The sequence below is a fragment of the Anolis carolinensis genome, chromosome 4, assembly GCF_035594765.1.
Source record: "Anolis carolinensis isolate JA03-04 chromosome 4, rAnoCar3.1.pri, whole genome shotgun sequence".
Lineage (NCBI taxonomy): Eukaryota > Metazoa > Chordata > Lepidosauria > Squamata > Dactyloidae > Anolis > Anolis carolinensis.
In genome coordinates this window covers 7,609,916-7,628,680 of record NC_085844.1, presented here as the reverse complement: position 1 = coordinate 7,628,680, position 18,765 = coordinate 7,609,916, and the positions used below count along the sequence as shown (strand labels likewise).

The 18,765-nt window shown below is 39.7% G+C and overlaps 1 protein-coding gene across 3 annotated transcripts in view; it reads right to left on the bottom strand.

Annotated features, from left to right (window-relative positions):
* The window catches only part of tsnare1 (t-SNARE domain containing 1), a 495,360-nt gene that overhangs the window by 59,683 nt on the left and 416,912 nt on the right, over positions 1-18,765 (bottom strand). For 2 of the 3 annotated variants that reach the window (XM_008115495.3, XM_003223925.3), the window contains exon 12: positions 5,528-5,642. In XM_008115495.3, coding sequence (XP_008113702.2) covers positions 5,547-5,642 — 96 coding nt within the window. In that variant the 3' untranslated portion in view covers positions 5,528-5,546. Of the gene's footprint in view, positions 1-2,256; positions 2,993-5,527; positions 5,643-18,765 lie in introns of those variants that run through there. The other variant, XM_062979952.1, reaches the window with a different exon arrangement.

Sequence of the window (18,765 nt, the reverse complement as noted above, 5' to 3'; positions counted from 1 at the left end):
CGTCCTTGCCAAAGTTTCTGAGAAAGGCGCACCACATGGCAGAATCAATGCAGCTGTGAGTTTTCCGGGCTGTATGGCCATGTTCCAGAAACATTATTTCCTGACGTTTTGCTCACATCTATGGCAGGCATCTTCAGAGATTGTGAGGTCTGTTCAAAACTAGGCAAGTGAGGTTTGTATATCTGTGGAAGGTCCAGGGTGGGAGAAAGAACTCTTGTCTGTTGGAGGCAAGTGTGAGTGTTGTAATTAATCACCTTGATTAGCATTAATGGCCTTGCAAGCTTCATTCCTGCCTGGGGGATGCCTGCCATAGATGTGGGTGAAGCATCAGGAGAAGTTTGGTTTGGGGGGGAGGGGCGCCAAAATTCTGTTTGCCTACACTTGAAAATTACCTTGGGCTGGCACTGTCTGTATTTCTGGTAGAGAATTATCTCCCAAATCATACATATTTGTTGGCATATGTAACTTGGGGAAGATTTGGAGGGCTGGCCAGGAATTCCAAAGGCCATGAATTTGATTTCAGATGCCACACAGAAACTGCAAGACATACTTTCCTCACCCCTCCCATTTTCACAGGTTCCTAGGGACTTGTCTTGCAAGGTTTGCAAGAGACCTTTAAAAAGATATTGATCGAGGTGAAGAAAAGGTTTCCTTAAGAGCCTGCAAATGATTTGAGATTTTGGAGCAGGAGTAATTGCAAAGATGGATGGCAGGTTCCCCTTCCTCGAAGAGGAGGGCAGTCCAAAAGCAAGCTCAGCTTGGAGGGCACGCCAGGGTTTGGCAGCTGGTAAATATGATGAAGTCCCTTTACCTCTGGAGGGGAAAACACAGACAGGCAATCTGGCCGGTGCTTTCAACACTAAGCGACGTACGGCCTGGTGCTAAAAGCTGAGAGCCAATAAGCAAAACTGTCCCCATGGCATCAATTTGGGAAGCAAGAGCCATTCTACAGAACGGAGCTCGCCGTGTTTTGCCCTTATTTACAACATTCGTTAGGCTGAGTTATGGCTTCATTCAACATTTCCTCATAGACGGGGAATTGCTGCGCCTGCAACAATGTATTAACATCCGTTCTCGGGGTGAAAGGAGGAGGGGGAGAGAAAGGTGTTGCCAATATATGATGGGGTTGAATGAGGATATTCTGTCCTTTGCATGAGGAAGAGAGAAAGGGAGCATGATCAAGAGTGCTGAAGACCAATGTTGCATAAATATGGCCAACAGACGTGGTGTTTTCGAGTTATCGTTTTAAATGGGAATGTGTCGAAATGATGACAAATGGTCCCAATCAAAGGCAGTTTATGGATTCTTTGGGCTATTTCTTTCAATCACAAAACTACCTTTCCTTCAATGGTACTCTGTTGTACAAAGTCACGATATACTACACACTGTAGGCAGCTCATTGGTTGATTGGTTCAATGTGAAGCCAACTATAGCTGATCTGGAGGGGATAATTTTCTGGTCATGGGACCTTCAAGGGGAAAGGATTGGGATATTTGGTTTGTCAAGTCTAACTTGGGGGACACATTCTCTTGTGAGGAAGATGAAGATGAAAACCCAGATTACAGATTCTAGTCAAGAGCTAGAGCAGTGGTTCTCAACCTGGGGTCCCCATATGTTTTTGGCCTACAACTCCTAGAAATCCCAGACAGTTTGCCAGCTGTTAGGATTTCTGTGAGTTGAAGGCCAAAGACATCTGGAGACCCCAGGTTGAGAACCACTGCACTAGAGGAAGCTGGTAGTCCCAGAGAAGGTTGGCAGAACCTGGACAATCCTATATAAATCCTTAAGACCAAGAGTCAGACATATATATTGGGTTAGAAAAGAAGATGAGCAAAAATCCCCAGAGTCACACATGACTAGACTTAATGTCTGGGGAAACATTTCCCATATATATACACACATATATATATATATAGGTAATGAAATTTCGCCCTAGGACAAAACAACAAAACTACACATCTCAGAAACACCAAACTTGGCAGCACAACTCCTCATCCATGCCTATTTACGTTCATACAACAAGAAGCTCCAGCTACTCCAGAAAATGGCCAGGCTTTGAGGCTGCAAGGCTATTCACTGCTATTCCATCTGGCCAACAAAGGATTCCCATAAGCCACAGCAATGCGTGGCCGGACAAAGCTAGTATACACACACACACACACACACATTAGCCATTTAGATAAAACTGATTTGTATAAAGAAAAAGATTAATGTACATAATGTTACATTATATACTTTATGTCACGTACATAACATCCCATTATATTCATAATGGGATGTTATGAACTTTAATCTACATAACATTAAGTCCAAACTAAGAGCCTAGAATGGACATGATGTCCATGCTTTCACAGTTCTGACCATTAAATCATTACATGAGTGGAAATCGGGTCAGGTCAGGTCAGGTCTGAATGTGCCAATTTCAAATACCTCAAGCACCCCTAGCTATTGAATTGTACCAAAGGCGAATGTAAGTGGATCCAAATTTATAAAGTCATCCAAATTATGCCAATTACTCAGGAAAAAGTTGACTATCCGGGTTAAGAGAGGACTTCATGGCTCTCCATTAACAATTCAACCCTCAAAGACTGATCTAGTTCACTCCTTGAAGAATGAGGGAGGTGGATCAAACATCTCCAGGAGTTTCTCCAAGTATCCCTCCTTGCTCTTCAAAGCTGCTCCAGGGAAGGCAATGACATACTTCCAGAAGGGTTTTTTCAAAGCGACAGCAAGGGTGTCTCGCTACAAGACACAGCTGGCTCCTCTGTGCTCACTCGGTGGAAGAATCCGCAGTGCATTTTCTGCTTTAGAAACTAAGAGGATGACAGCTGGCTCAGCTGTATTTCAGACAAATTATTTCGAGGGAAGGGAAAAGTCGGCAGGAGCCTATTTCACCTCGCCTTTAGAGCCGGTTGGTTCAATTTCAAAACGGCATCTTTTGGCACGAAAAGATCAAAGAAAAAGCCAGGTTCACTTCAGATGAGCTAATGGCCTGAAAAAACATTAAGGAAAACTCTGGAGTACTAAAAACCAGGATTTGGACTCATGCAGCAGTCACAAGGACCCAACAGAAAGCATGAGAATACAGCTAGAGAAAGGAAGGAAGAGGTTTTTTTTAGTTGCACCTTTTGAGTGGAAATACCTTGGGAAAAACCACTTTGGGTTTTAGTTTTAATCGATGGGTTACTGGGCTATCGCTTGAGTCAATTTTAACTTACAGCAACCCAAAAGTGATACAGATGTGAGTATCCCTTATCCAAAATGCTCGGGATTAAAAGTGTTTTGCATTTTAGATTTTGGGGGGATTTTTGAGTACTTGCATAACACATATAATGAAATATCTTGGAGAAGGGACCCCAGTTTGAAAAAGAAAATAATTTATGTTCACATATACCTTCTACATAGTAAATTTTATAAACAATATTTGGAGTAATTTTGTGTATGAAACAAAGTTTGTGTAATTGAAAGCACAGGTATCACTATTTCAGCCCCATGTAGATTATTTTGGAGCATTTTTGGAATTCCAGATAAGGGACACTCAAACTGTACTATTCAAATGTTTTCTTGGCAAAATGAGGCTGAGAGAGTACACCTTGCCCAAGGTCACCCAGTGAGTTTCCACAGCTGAATGGGGAATCCAAATCTTGGGTTCCTGGAGACACTTAAACCATTAAGGCTCTTGTGGGCCTTCAAGTTGTTTCCCTTTTTTTTGCTTTGACTTCTTATTTTCTTTTTTCCAAATTAATTTTAATATTATTATTATTATTATTTGAGAAAAAGTTACAATTATATAAACATATTCTATACATTTCCCCCTCTTTTATTTACATTCACCCCTGTGCTCCCCTTCTCCAGAGCCATCTCTTCTTCTGTAGTCCCACCAAAAGTTCAATTCTTCATTTGGAGGTAAATTCCCATCTTCTTTTTCCAATAATTATTCTAGAAATTTTCTCCAAATACTTTCAAAGTCATTTCCCCCTCATAATCCCTTCTTTACTTTTAAATTTGATGTTAGCTTGTCATTCAGTGCCATTCTCCAAACTTCTTTATACCATTCATTCATTTGTATTTTCATTTCTCCTTTCCAATGTTTTGCAATTAGTAATCTAGCTGCTGTTAATAGCTTGTCTATTAAATTTTTTACCTCTTATCTTTCTCACCTTTTTTAAAATTAAAAGTAATATTTTCACTGGATTCCTTCTGATTTTTATATTCATAATATTTTCTATTTCCCTTATAACTGATTCCCAAAAATCTTTTACATGTTTACAATCCCACCACATATGCATGTAGGTTCCAATTTCCTGGCACCCTCACCAGCATTTTTCATTATTATTCTTATTCATAATATTTAATCTTCTCGGTGATAAATATCACCTCCAAATTAGTTTATAATAATTTTTTTATTCTAATTGACATGTTTTTTAATTGTCTTGTTTTCATATCTCCTCCCATTCTTTTTCATTATCTTTGTTCCTACTTCCTCCTCCCATAATTCTCTTAATATTAATCTTTTCTTTTTTATATTTCTTTAATTAGTATTTTATATATTTTACTTGTTGTTCCTTTTAATTGCTCACTATTTTTTCTTTTTAATGCTTTAGTTATTAATTCCTCAAATTGTGTTATTTGTTTTCCAGTTTTATTTCGGGCCCACCAGCTTTAAGTTGTTTCCAACAGAAGGTGACTAGTGGCAAAATTATTCCAGAATATGTGTTTACATACACTGTCTTCAACATAGGCTAAGAGAATGTGAGTTATCCATAGTCACCCAGTGGGCTATCTGAATCCCTAGTCCAGCACTTAAGAGTTTTACACTACATTGAACCCTATCCCCAAACAAGTTCAGCCCTTGGATAACTCCTTGAAAGTCCAATCTTAAACCTGGAGCTGATTCATTGGCCCATTGTAATGAAAGCTACCCAGTGTCCATGACAGGGTTCAACTTAAATCTCAGGGCATTACCTATTAAAATCTGAACAAGTTGCCATGGACTCGTATACTGTATGGTGTGTTCAAGACACCATAACGCCTCCATGCCATGAGTTCACAGCCAAGGTCGAAGAATGAAAACATCTGTGACCCTGCATGGGAAAAAGCCTGGTAACACGAAGTGGCTCAGACTGGAAGACCTGGAGGTTGAACGTGGGAACCTTTGAGAGTTGAGGTGTGGGGTTTTGGGGATATTGAACTGAGAAGTTGCCCACATTTGCTTCATTTGTAATTTTGCTGTTTAGTAGTAACCTAGCATTAAAGACATTTCCAAGATTTCCTTGTGAGTGAATTTAATTGCTAATAAGGTTCTTCAATCATCACACAAGTGAAATACATTTCATCTTAACCATTTTCCTCCTCTTATTCCTATTGTCCACACATCAACCAAAAACAACTGCCACTTTTGTTGTGGAGGTCGATGGGTTCGTCCTCATGTTCCTCTCTCCCAAGGGCTCAGACTACAATCTGCTGGTATTTGTTGACTTTTACATCCATAACGTAAAGATGGAACAGTTCCAGGAGACAAACCTACCTGTGAAAACCGGGTGGATTTACTTCTTGACAGAAACAGTGATAATTATGATGAAGACCAGAAGAACTGCCAGCCCGCCAGTGATGACACAACACTTCACCTTCCTGGCTCGACGCTAAAATGGATAAAAAACAGAAACTAGGATAAAGACATATTTTTCAGCTTGTTATTAAATGCTAGGTTATGTGGTCATATCCACATCCAGCATAACTCCAGAGATGCCTTGACCTGTTCAGAGATGTAGAGAGAAAAAATAAAATAAAATAAACCACACAATTTAAAAGAAATGCCTCTTGATTTGGAGGGAAAACACAAAATACTGTTTGCTTTTTACATTGCCTAGAATATATTAAGGGTGCAAATCTTCACTTATTTCATTCTGTCATGTTAGCTTACATACTTTCAAAAGTTTTTGCCTAACTGGATGAGATTATGAGGCTCTTTTTGTATGTTTATTCTGATGACTTCTTGCACTTATTTTTGCAAAGATCTTGGATTTCACCCAAAAGCTAACCACTAATATCCTACATTGACTACATAGTGCATAGGCATAACTACAAGGGTTGAATGAAAAGTAATGCCTCCACCTTCATAACTCAACAGATGGCAGTACTGGTTTGCGGCAGGTCCTGGCTTGTTCAGTAGACTCTCCTCGACAGTTCCATTTGGCAGGAAGCCTTAGCGTTGAATGTTTGTGTTGTTAAAGTGCGAAGTGTGGAACCCTGCGCAGACAGTTGGTCAATGCGACTTAAGCAACATGCAGTCATTAAATTCTTGACAGCAGAAGATGTCACCCCAAAGGAGAAAGGTGTCACCTTCATTCTCGTAACATGAGAGGAGTTCCTGGCAAATTTCAAGTCTGTATGATTTCATTTCAGGCGTCAGCATCCTGGGTACCCATCATGCACAGATCTTCCAATAGTGAAGCACAGCAATAATGTGACCCACACATTCTTGTGAAATACCGATTATGCTTGAAATTTCTCCCTGAGTGATACAACGATCATCCTGAATCAATCTGTCAATCTTTTGCTTGTGAAACTCAGTGGTTGCTGTCACATGATGTCCAACTCTTTGCTTGTCACGCAAGTCAGATGTTCCCACCTCAACATCTTTAAACTTACTCGCCTGATGACGCACAGGACTCCCATCAACACAATCACCATAAACAGCTTGCATTCTCTGATGGATCTCCTTTGGGGCGACACCTTCTGCTGCCAAGAATTCAGTGACTCCAGGTTGCTTAAGTTGCATTGAGGCATTACTTTTCATTCAACCCTTGTACATAATGACCCATGGCCCACTCTGCTGCAGCTCACCTTAAGAGAGCCAGTATCTAGCTACAGTGGAGAAGGTCTCCTTCAGCTTCCAACTGGAATGCAAGAAAGATGAACTTTCCACCTCATCCTGCCAGGAAACAGGGTCACAACACAGAATTTGTAATTGGAAGGAGTGGGGTAGTCTTGTTTTTGATTGATTGTTGAAGGTTCACTTGTTGGTGGGAAGAGGATTGAATGGCCTCCTCATTGAACTCGAATCAGCAGCTGAATGAAATTCCTTTGTTTAATCTGGCTGCTGGATCTGATGTTGGTTACACCACAATCATGTTACTTTCAGAATCATATTTTGTATATATGCTTTGTGTACTTGATGACAGGCCAAGCCCCATTCCCAGATGTGGCTGGAATTCTATATTTTAGGTTGAAAGATTTATGCCCAGATGTGTAGAGGGACCAATAATGGCTGGCCATTTTGGTAAAAAAAAGAGAGTAAGACAGAAAGGATAACTCCTGGGAAAGCTGAATGTTTTATTGGTAATGAGTGGGGATAAAGCCACTGAAAATGGTCAAACTGCTTACACTTAAATATAGAGTAGAGTCTCACTTATCCAACATAAACGGACCAGCAGAACGTTGGATAAGTGAAAATGTTGGATAATAAGGAGGGATTAAGGAAAAGCCTATTAAACGTCAAATTATGTTATGATTTTATAAATTAAGCACCAAAACATCATGTTTTACAACAAATTGATAGAAAAAGCAGTTCAATATATGGTAACGTTATGTAGTAATTACTGTATTAACGAATTTAGCACCAATACATCACAATGTTTTGAATACATTGACTACAAAAACATTGGCTACTAACAAATTGACTACAAATAAAGATAGAATTGCATAAAATGAACTTACAGTAACAACATTGTTGGAAATGAAATGCATAAAAAGTTCAGTCCTTGCTGCCCAGAGAAACAGCTATGGATCCGGGCAGGAGGCAGACTGCGTTGGATAATCCAGAACGTTGGATAAGTGAATGTTGGATAAGTGAGACTCTACTGTACCATATAACTGAAAAAACCTTCATTCCTAAAAACAATTATGTGCTGTGATGAACTCAGTTTTCAAGGTTCCAAACTTTTGAGAGTTTTTGTTTTCTGAACTGTACTAAGCCCATACAATACTATTAAGTCTTACTGAATAAACACCGAATAAATACTGGGCAGATAACTTCAGGTTACGAATCCATGACTGCAAAACCGAATGATAGCCATTATTTCTTCGTGAAGGCAAGTATACATTTTGTGAAAACCTTTGAACTCAAACAATGGCAAAAATCTTGACCTTTTTATTAATGTGTCACAATACCATTTTGCACCGAGGATATAAAAAAATGCGCGCACACCACACAAAGTAAAGTGTGAACTGATTACCGGTGTTACGTGGCTACAAGCCATTTCTGTCACAGAGACCTTCTCCTGGGGTTTGCTTGTCAAGATTTATTCCAGAGGAGGTTTGTCAGTTCCTTCCTCTGAGGCTGAGAGTGGATGACTCGCCCAAGGTCACCCAATGGGTTTCTGTGGCTGAGTGGGGATTCAAACCCTGCTCTCCAGAGTCCTAGTCCAATGCTTAAACCTCTACACCATGTAGGCTTTCAGTTGATGACACATCCTTTTTATTTTCACTCCATTTTTAAATGTGTAAAGTCACCCCAGAGTTTTCCTTAAATGTGTAAAGTCACCCCAGAGTCAGCATTTTCCCATCACCTCTATCAACTGAAGCTTGTAGGATCTATTCCAATCAATGGTGTCAAGAAGTTCTCATCACTGTGCCCGGCCTCTGTTTTTTGCTGGTTGGCTAGGGAGCCTCAAAAAATGAATAAGCAACTCCATGATATGATGCTTTCTTCTCTTTCTGACCTTCCAACCAAACTGAATCGAATAACCCCCTTCCGTTTGATAAGATCTGTTGGTCATGTAGTATCCAACCATTTCTGATAGAACCATGAAGTTGGCAGTACTGAAACAAAACTGAGTAATGTGACCTTGGAAAAGATGTACAAATTATAACATGTGGTCCAAATCAGGCGACCTTTAAAAGAAAGCTTACTTTGAAAAAGTAACAACAAATTTACTATCAAAAACCACTACTACAGCCACTTTTGAATCTCCTTCTGGAAAGAAAAAGTGGTATATAAATAAACATTAATAATAATAATAATAATAATAATAATAATAATAATAATAATAATAATACTCCAATAGTGCTACTAGTGAAGTCCAAAACTATCTTAATGACTTTATATGCTCATGTAGAAGTTGATCTTGTGTATTAGTCAAGGGCATGTTTTTGGGGCAAAAATTGTGGATTTTGATATGACTTGTGGATAAGCACTTACATTGACCCATGGATAAGTCAACCTAGGTTTTCTGGGTCATTTTTTTAAAAAAAGACTTATGCATAAATAATATATTATATACAGTACTTTTCCTTCCTGAATGAAGCACATTTATTTAAATCATGCAAATTTCCTTAAAATGACATTCAGGCAGATCAAAAGGCTTCAAATGAAGGCTAGAGTCCAGCAGAGTTCCAGATGGGAGCTGCTACATGTCAAACTAGATTACTTTTTTCTTTAAAAAGTCGCAATTGGTGCATATTTTGATAAACGGGTGACTTCATAAGCAGTTCACTCATTGCTGGCCCCTTCAATGTTGGTTTCAAAAGAAAAGTATTTCTCAAGTTTGTTTAACTTTCCTTTTTCTTACCCCAGTTTGTTGTCATATTTCCTCAGAGTGGTGGAAGCATTGTACTTCAGGCAATTCACACTACACAATTACAGCACTGTGATTCCACATTAAGCACCATGGTTGCATCCTATCGAATCTTGGGATTTGCAGTTTGAAGAGGAACATTTCAAAATTTCATATGAAGAGGCCTTATTTTGGGAGCCCTACTAGACTCACTGAATCAATCGAAGAGGTCCTATTTTGAGAGCCACTGAATCAGTGGGATTTAACTCAGTGTTGAGTCACCATTCAACCACTAATTGAATGGCTCTACTCCAGTAGGAACTAACCAACAGGATCCAGCCATGTAGTCGCACATTCTTGGGTGGTGTAACAATGCCTTATAATAATAATAACTTTATTCTTGTATCCCGCCCCTTCTCCCTGGAGGGACTTGGAGTGGCTCACATGGGGACCAGGCCCAATAGTATACAATAAAATACAACAGAATAAAAACATATCAATCACAGCAAATACATCAACATTATAAAACACAACATCACAAAATAAAAGTGTAGCCAGTGGCCACGGGTGACCTAATGGCACTTCAATCTTCACATGGACCAGTGATAAAGTGCAGAACACTAGGATGTAGGTAAAGATAAGTACATGATACATGTCTTCTATCCAGCAATATGACCCTAAATATGGGCATTCTATTAGAGTACGCAGATAATACAATATACAGTTCAGTTTGTTGGGATGGGAGAAATAGCCATTGTGAATTCCCCATTGTACATTGTCAGATAAACATAGAATCACAGAATCAGAAGTGTCCTCAGGGGTCAACAAGTCTAACGTCAACTCAGTACAAGAACATTCTCAGCAGATAGATGTCCAGGCTCTTTTTTGGAAAGGTACAGAGAGAGAGAGACCTCTATCTCTTCTCTGCATCATTGATCTATTGCAGACCAGCTTTCACCATCAAGAAGTTTCTTCTAAAGTTCAATCGACATTTATCCTTCTGTAACTTCAAATCAGTAGATCTGGTTCTACCCTTTGGGAAAGCAGAGAACAAACCTTGCCCGCTCCTCTCTGTGATGGCTTTTTAGGTATATAAATCATGCAATCCCCCAGTCCTTTCTTCACCAGGTTGAACATACCCAACTCCTTCTACCTTTTCTTAAATGCTTTGTTCTCCATACCACTTATAATTCTTTCTGCCCTTATATGAATTTGCTCCAACTTGTTCATACGCTTCTTAAAAGGCAGCAGCTAAAATTCAGCAAAGTACTCCAGATGATACCTGACTAACATATTGTTAATGTGGGATTTGTGTATTGGTAGTATTTAAATGAAATTTGTGTCTTGTCTGTATTGCATACTGATTGCATCATCCAGAGTGTAACATAGTCTGTAAAGAGTTAATTACTAAGAAGCTGTGATGACCTTGATGTGTGGCTGGAACTGGGGAGTGTCCAGACACAAGTGTGTGTGCATTACTGATTGCATCAGTTCAGTTCTCAGTTCTGAGTCGAGTGCTGTCTGCCTAGAGTGAGAGTCCTGTGTTCGTCTATTGTCTGCAAGCCTATTTTTCTTGATTATTACTGCTTACAGTAAAACTTGTATATAGTTTTACCATCGTCTCTGATGTCTCTTCGTTCTGCGTTCCACTGACTCCATCCAACTACTGCTGCGCTGCAAATTACTCTGACACATAATAGGACTATATATTCATATTCAAAACTATGATTCTGCTAACGTAGTCTAAAATATCATTTGCCTTCTTTGCTGCAGTTTCACATTGCTAGGTTTTGTTCTGCTTATGATCAACAAAATACACAAATTCCATTTGACATGTACTGCTGCGAAACCTCCTATCTCCCAGCTTATATCTTTTGTGGTCTACTTTCAGAAACGTGCATTAGTTTCATTTTGATTTCATTGTATTAGTTTCAACTCAGTTTTCTTTACTGTTATATGCTTTCGAGTCATTTCTAATCCTAAAGTGAAACTTTTAGGGTTTTCCTAGTAAGGTTTTTAAAGATGAGATTTGCCTTAGCCTTCCTTTGGCAGAGAGATCGAAAGGCAGAGAGTCCTGTTTCCACATTTATTATTTTATTTATTTATTTTATTTACAGCATTTATATTCCGCCCTTCTCACCCCGAAGGGGACTCAGGGCGGATCACATTACACATATAGGCAAACATTCAATGCCTTTTAACATAGAACAAAGACAAGACAAACAAAGGCTCCGAGTGGTCTCGAACTCATGACCTCCTGGTCAGAGTGATTCATTGCAGTTAATTGCAGCTGGCTTGCTTTCCCTCCTGCGCCACAGCCCGAGCCCATGGCAGAGAGATTCCAATATCACCTCCTGTTTTCACATGGGCTTCTTTTTCTAATTTATCACAATTGGTTGCAAAATGTCAGCATTCAGTAGACACAGCCCAACAATGGTGTGACAATAAGAGATAGATTCACACAATGCAAGCCCAACACAATGCAAGCACAATGTAGGATACTGTCCTCTGTGTGTAACTGTAGGTGGGATTGATTTTGCTTTAGACCTGTCCTCTTGTTTCCTCAGTGACTATAGAAGAAACCTCCTTGAAGCCTAAACTGCTTTGTTGCAGGACTCTAGTTATACCAAAGCCAATTTGATTCAGCAATACAGTTTCCAACAGAGCCTAACCGTTAGCCAATGTGCACGTTTACCTGCAAGGAATCAGAATTTCTTTATCATCCCCCTAAGCTTAAAAATAATAATTGCTTAGTCAATTTTTCAGGCCTTGGGGTCAGCTTAGGATACAGGCAATTAAGTTTTTGAGTGTGAACTAGTTTGAAGGGAAACTTTTCCTCCTTCATCTCAACAAGACACTCCATTTATCTACTTACTTGAAGGGAGGGAGAAAAACGAGGACAAACCGACCCAAAATTACCAAAATAAGCGGATTAGAGTTAAAGAGAAGCTCTAATGACATAAAGAAGCTAGCACTAAACGAAGATCTGAAAAGGAAAGTTAAGTATGAGGGATATGACAACCCGATGGAATTACTGTGATGCACACACAAGATCTCTCATGTGGAATTCAGATTTATGTCTATGGCTGCTTGAAGCAAGTGACATGAAGTTAAGCCTCGGAGCAGGACACAGAATCTGTCTCTAGGGCCAAACTCATCATTGCCACAATGACCAAAGTATTGCACATCATAGAATCATAGAGTTGGAAGAGAGCCTGATGGCCATCTAGTCCAACCCCATATTGCCAGGCAGGAACACACAATCAAATAAGCCCTCCCGACAGATGGCCATCCAGCTTCTGCTTAAAAACTTCCAGAGAATACTCCACCAGACTCTGAGGCAGCGTATTCCACTATCATACAGCTTTTATCACCAGAAAGTTCTTCCTAATGTTTAGGAGGAATATATTTTTCTGCAATTTGAATCCATTGCTCCATGCCCTAGTCTCTGTAGCAACAGAACACAAGTTTGGCTCCCTCTCAATGTGTCATCCTTCCAAATATTTACACATTGTCCCTTTCTCTCAGCCTTCTTTTCTCCAAGATAAACATCCCCAGCTCCCTAAGCCACTCCTCATATGGATTCATGGTTTCCATACCTTTGATCATTTTGGTTACCCTTCTCTTGTCAATATCCTTCTTGAATTGTGATGCCCAGAACTGGACTCAGAGTTATCCCAGGTGAGGTCTGACCAAAGCAGAAGAGAATGGAAGCATGACTTTCCTTGATCTAAACACCATATTCCTATTGATGCAGCCCAATATGGCATTGGCTTTTGTAGCTGCTGTATCACACTGTTGATCATCACTGAAAAAACTATGTTCAGGTTTCTGTGATGGATTTCAGTTAATAAATCTGAGCTGGCGCATAATATCATACTTTTTGTACTAACCAGTTGCTTTTTCATGCACCTAATGGAACTTCTTCCTCATGGTAAACAGACCTTTGATTTATCGCCTACATGCGCAGCTTGAGTTGACGTGCATAATGGCAAATGTGGGGATGGAGACAAATGATTGCTTTGCAGTGAGCAAAACGCTCTCTTATAAACCCAAAACGAAACTTGAAATTGACACCTGCAGATAAATGTTTCAGACAAACAACAGTTCTGTGAATACCATTTTTCGTGGCTCCAAACAAAGGGAATGGCAGCTCAATATGTAAAGAACGTTCACTTTCTATTCATCTCCTGGATGAAAAATACTTTTTTCCAAACTCAGGAAATCCCACTGGAAAAGATACAGGAAACCAACAGGCTGTGGAGAGATGCTTTAAAATTGCAAACTATTTGCATTAAAATATAGGATATGGGGTTTGGCAGAAACTTGTGTTTTCTGCATAGAAAATTATTTTCTACTCAGACATCCATGTGTGCTTCTGCTCAGAAAGCATGGTTCCTGCCCAGGAAAAAGTTTACTCTACACGTATTAATAATTTCTGAAGCACAAATGGGGATTGGAACATTTGTGTTCTCTTCCAGTGGGGAGAATACAGCAGAATTTATTCAGATTTGCCTGCAGGGATAAAGAATGTGAAGATTTACATCCCTAATATGAAAGATATCATGCAGGGAAAGCCAAATGTATGACAAGAAAGATTCCAAATGTGCTTTTGAATGGGACCAATGCATAATAGCACGTTCTTTGTTTCTTTGAATGAGCTGGGTGAAATAATAACCCCATGTTATTAAATCACAACCTCTGAGAAGTAGCATGAAATGATGCAAAATAGTCCAATTTGTATATTTACTTGTAATACAATGCACTGTTTTACATGTGATGCAAAACAAGTCATCTAGGAGGCACAAATCTGTTCAGGTCGCATATCTGTTTTTGCAGATAAGTGAGCCAAGCATGCAGTTGCTCAGAAAGGCGTAAATATCTATGGAAATAAATGGGAAGGTTTCCATTCATCTCTCATGACCAGAAGCACTGAGCTGACTGTATAATAGAAGCAACAATTACTGCAATATTCATTCTCATTTCAGGAGTATTTGCCTTTGCAGCAGCCAAGTCACTTCCCAACATGTAAACAAAGTATCCCATGTTTTAAATGGCAAGAAACACATTGCGGGCAAGTGGGGTGTGATCAACAACTAGCCTGATAACTATAGACATGTCTCCAACATTTGGTAGGCATGTCCCCATTCACAATGAGCTGGATCCAGATAAGGGGTTAGTTGAATTCTGCTCATAATGGAGGATGAAAACAGAGCAGTAGTTGCTGATGGATCCATGTCACTGATGAATCCCCTCAAGGTTTTAGTTCAGACTTTCAATGAACTATTTAAGGTACTGAATCCACCAACAAACTACATTCAGCACCTTGGATAGTTCCTATAAAGATCAATCTGGAGGAGACACACTAGCTTTGTCCAGTGGTTGCCCGTAAATTCCATTTCACTGATCAATTCCTTCCAGGTTTTAATCCAGACTTTCAATGGAATATTTAAGGTTCTGAACCATACCACCAAAATACAGTCAGCACTTTGGATATATCGCTCCTATGTGGTTCAACCTGTAGTTGATTCACTAACCCTACTCTCTGCAGCCCACTGTACTTCCTTAAAAAAGCTGTTCCAGAAAAGTGAGGGAGCATCGTGACTAATGAGAAAGTTTTTCAGGAAGTTTAGTAATTTCCGAACCATTGGCAATAATCTTTGAGAATTCTTGGAGAACAGGAGAAGTCCCAGCAGACTGGAAGATAGTCAATGTTAGGGGACCCAAACAATCACTGTCCAATCAACCTGACATCAATACCAGGAAAGATTCTGGAGCAGATCATTAAGGAGAAAATCTGCAATTGCTTAGAAAAAAATTCTGGGATCACTAAAAGTCAACATGGATTTCTCAAAAACAAGTCATGCCATTCTAATCTCATCTCTTTTTTTCTGATAGTTGCAGGATGAATGTTGTGGATGTAGAATATCGTGGTTTCACTTAGGCCTTTGACAAGATCCCTATGATCTTCTTGAGAACAAACTAGCAAAATGTGGGCAAGACAATACTACTGTGAGGTTGATTTCTTATTGGTTAAGCAGCTGAATCCAAAGGATGCTCACCAATAGTTCCTCTTCATCCTGGAAAGAACTAATGGAGTGCCATAAAGATGGTTTGGTCCTGGGACCAGTATTGTTCAACATATTTATTAATGACTTGGATGAAGGTTTAGAGAGCATGCTTATCAAGTCTGAAAATGACACCAAATTGGGAGGGAGAGTTAATACTCCAGAGGACAAGGTCAGAATCCAAAAGGACCTTAACAGATTAGAGAGTTGGGCCAAAACTAACAAAATGAATTTCAAAAATGAGAAATGTAGGATACTACACTTAGGCAGAAAAAAATGAAATGCTCTGATACAGGATGATTCTATGATTTTAGCCTTCTCTTCCCCCATAATGGAAACTCTACTGGAACATGGCACCATCTTGGGAAATCATCAATTTTCGTCTAATCAGTTTTTCCAGTCTTGTCTATTTTTTCATAAAAAGAAATGAATAAACCTTCTCTCCCTGGAGAGGCATGTCATTTTTACCTTTCTCTGTGAATATTTTATAACACATTGTCAGAGTCTTGTCGCTTCTCTAATCTTCTCATCATATCTCAAACACTTTTGTGTAAAGAATTGACCTTTGCTTTTGCTAAATGCACAATACATAGCTTCATTAACCCCCATACATTCCCAGATAAATACACACACACATAATGGATTCTTGAAAGCATGGGTCATGATGAACTCTATACCGATAATATTTTTGGACAGTGGTTGAACACAGGTAAATGAATCCATCGAAAGTGAACTCACAGATGGAGAAAAACTACCAGCTTATAAAAAAGTTACTTCTTGTTTCAAAAAGTTTCCTTCTATGTTTACCTTGTTTTCCCGAAAATAAGACAGTGTTATATTAATTTTTGCTCCCAAAGATGTGCTGGGTCTTATTTTTGGGGGATGACTTATTTTTCCATGAAGAATTCACATTTATTGTTGAACAAAAAACAAACATTTATACTGTACAGTAGTTGTCATCACAAACCAGCATGACCAGACAAACTGTGAATCCTATCAAGAATTTCTTATTACTGCCATGATTTCCATGTACAACAATCTATGGTATGTCCATTTACTGATCCTACATGCTCTGATGTTCTGTTCAGCAGGCATGCTTCCAAACAAAGCCTTTGCTAGGTCTTACTTTCAGGGAAGGCCTTATATTTAGCAATTCAGCAAAAACTCTACTAAGTCTTATTTTCAGTGAATGTCTTATTTTTGGGGAAACATTGGCTCAAGGGGCATCTGAAAACATAGTGGTTCTCTTTCCAAGCCCAATCTGGGCTGCACTAAACATCTGTGTCACCAAACATTGTCCAGCTTTTGTCCTCATATTGTGAGTTTGTGGTTCTACCAGTCATGGAGAGGTTGGTGGTAAGGCCTACTCATATACCCTAGTGGGCATAAAGGGACAAAAATGTCATGGTTTTTTTTGTGATCCCCAAGGATATTGTGACCTCCAAACATGGTTGAAAGGCCCCCCACACTCCTTAGAAATGACTCTATGGAATTTGGAAGCAAATAAATAAATAAAAATATGGAAAAGTTGCAAACAATTACAACCACACTTTCCCTACCATTGATGTAAATGTTAGGACCGTTTGAGTATCTCAGAGGGCTGGAGATACATCTCAGGAGTGCTTTATGGCATGCACCTGGACTCTATGGCAGCTTTCAGCTATATGATTCCATGATTCTTCCACCTCTTGAGATGTCAATAATCTACAGAAATGGCTAGCCCTCCATGAAGATAATTAAAATTTGTTTAAGAAAAAAAATACACCAATCAAAGCAGCAAAGGTGGAGGCACTGGGACATCCCTAGCATGGCTCCCCTCTGCTATGAATGAATTCATTAAACAATTCTATTAGCTGGGCTTTCACTTCTGACACTTGGCAGCCGACATTAATTGGGCCACAATCAAGATAGTAATTCAAGTTAATTGGACTCCCACTGTCAGCAGTGATCTGCTTGCTTCAATGTGCTGCTGTCATTGACGAATAATGACTCATGGATGGCTTTATTGGAGAGCATTGTTTGACAGCCGATGGCATGGCAAGGCTGGTGGATTGCTGTCAGCATGCTGAGTAAGAGAGCTGGCACGGCTCCTGGCCCAAAGGGGTGGGTGGAAGGGGGATGAGTTTCGTAGTCTCTGAGAACTGAATATTTCACACCAAGGGTTGACATGACGTGACAGGACAACTCTTTTAGACCCTCAGGTGCCAGAGACAGAAAGAGAAGCCAGATTTCTCTGGGCAAAGAGCTTTGTGAGAGCTTGGAAGGCAACTGGGATCCATGGCAGGAAATGGCAGAAGACCCAACACCATCACAGCCTTGCAAAGTCAACTAGACTTGAATATAGTTCATTGGACAGGTTGCAGAGCAACTGACCCAAGGAATCAGCGTGAAAAATGCAAGTAGCATAAAATACTTCAAAGAACACCCAGTCTCCAAACACAGATGGCGTTGATTCTACAATGAATTTCATTCCCTTCAGATGATGTTGGCTTCAAGTCTATTGTTAGGTCTGATTAGACTATACCTATTGAAACAATAGAATTTAGCAGTGTGCTAGACTCCGCATTCAGCAACGGATTCACTGATTCTGCACTACGTGAGGACTAACCAATATATATTATTTTGTTTTTCCTCAACATTCTTACCAATGTATTTATTTATTTATTTACAGTATTTATATTCCGTTCTTCTCACCCCGAAGGGGACTCAGGGCGGATCACATTATGTACATATAGGGCAAACATTCAATGCCCATAAACACATCGAACCGAGACAGAGACAACAGACAGACAGACACAGAGGCAATTTAACCTTCTCCTGAGGGGATGTTTGATTCTGGCCACAGGGGGGAGCAGCTGCTTCATCATCCACTCTGATGGCACTTCCTCACTTCCTCATTCCAACGTTGTAAATTAGTTAAACTTGCCTCCCCACTTTTATAAGTGGTACCTTATTTCCTACTTGATAGATGCAACTACCTTTCATGTTGCTAGGTCAGCAACGAGCAGGGGCTGTATTTTATTTTTAATTGATGGGTGCTCACCCCGCCACGGGCTGGCCTCGAACTCATGACCTCATGGTCAGAGTGATTTATTGCAGCAGCTGTTTACCAGCCTGCGCCACAGAAGCATAAAATCTGA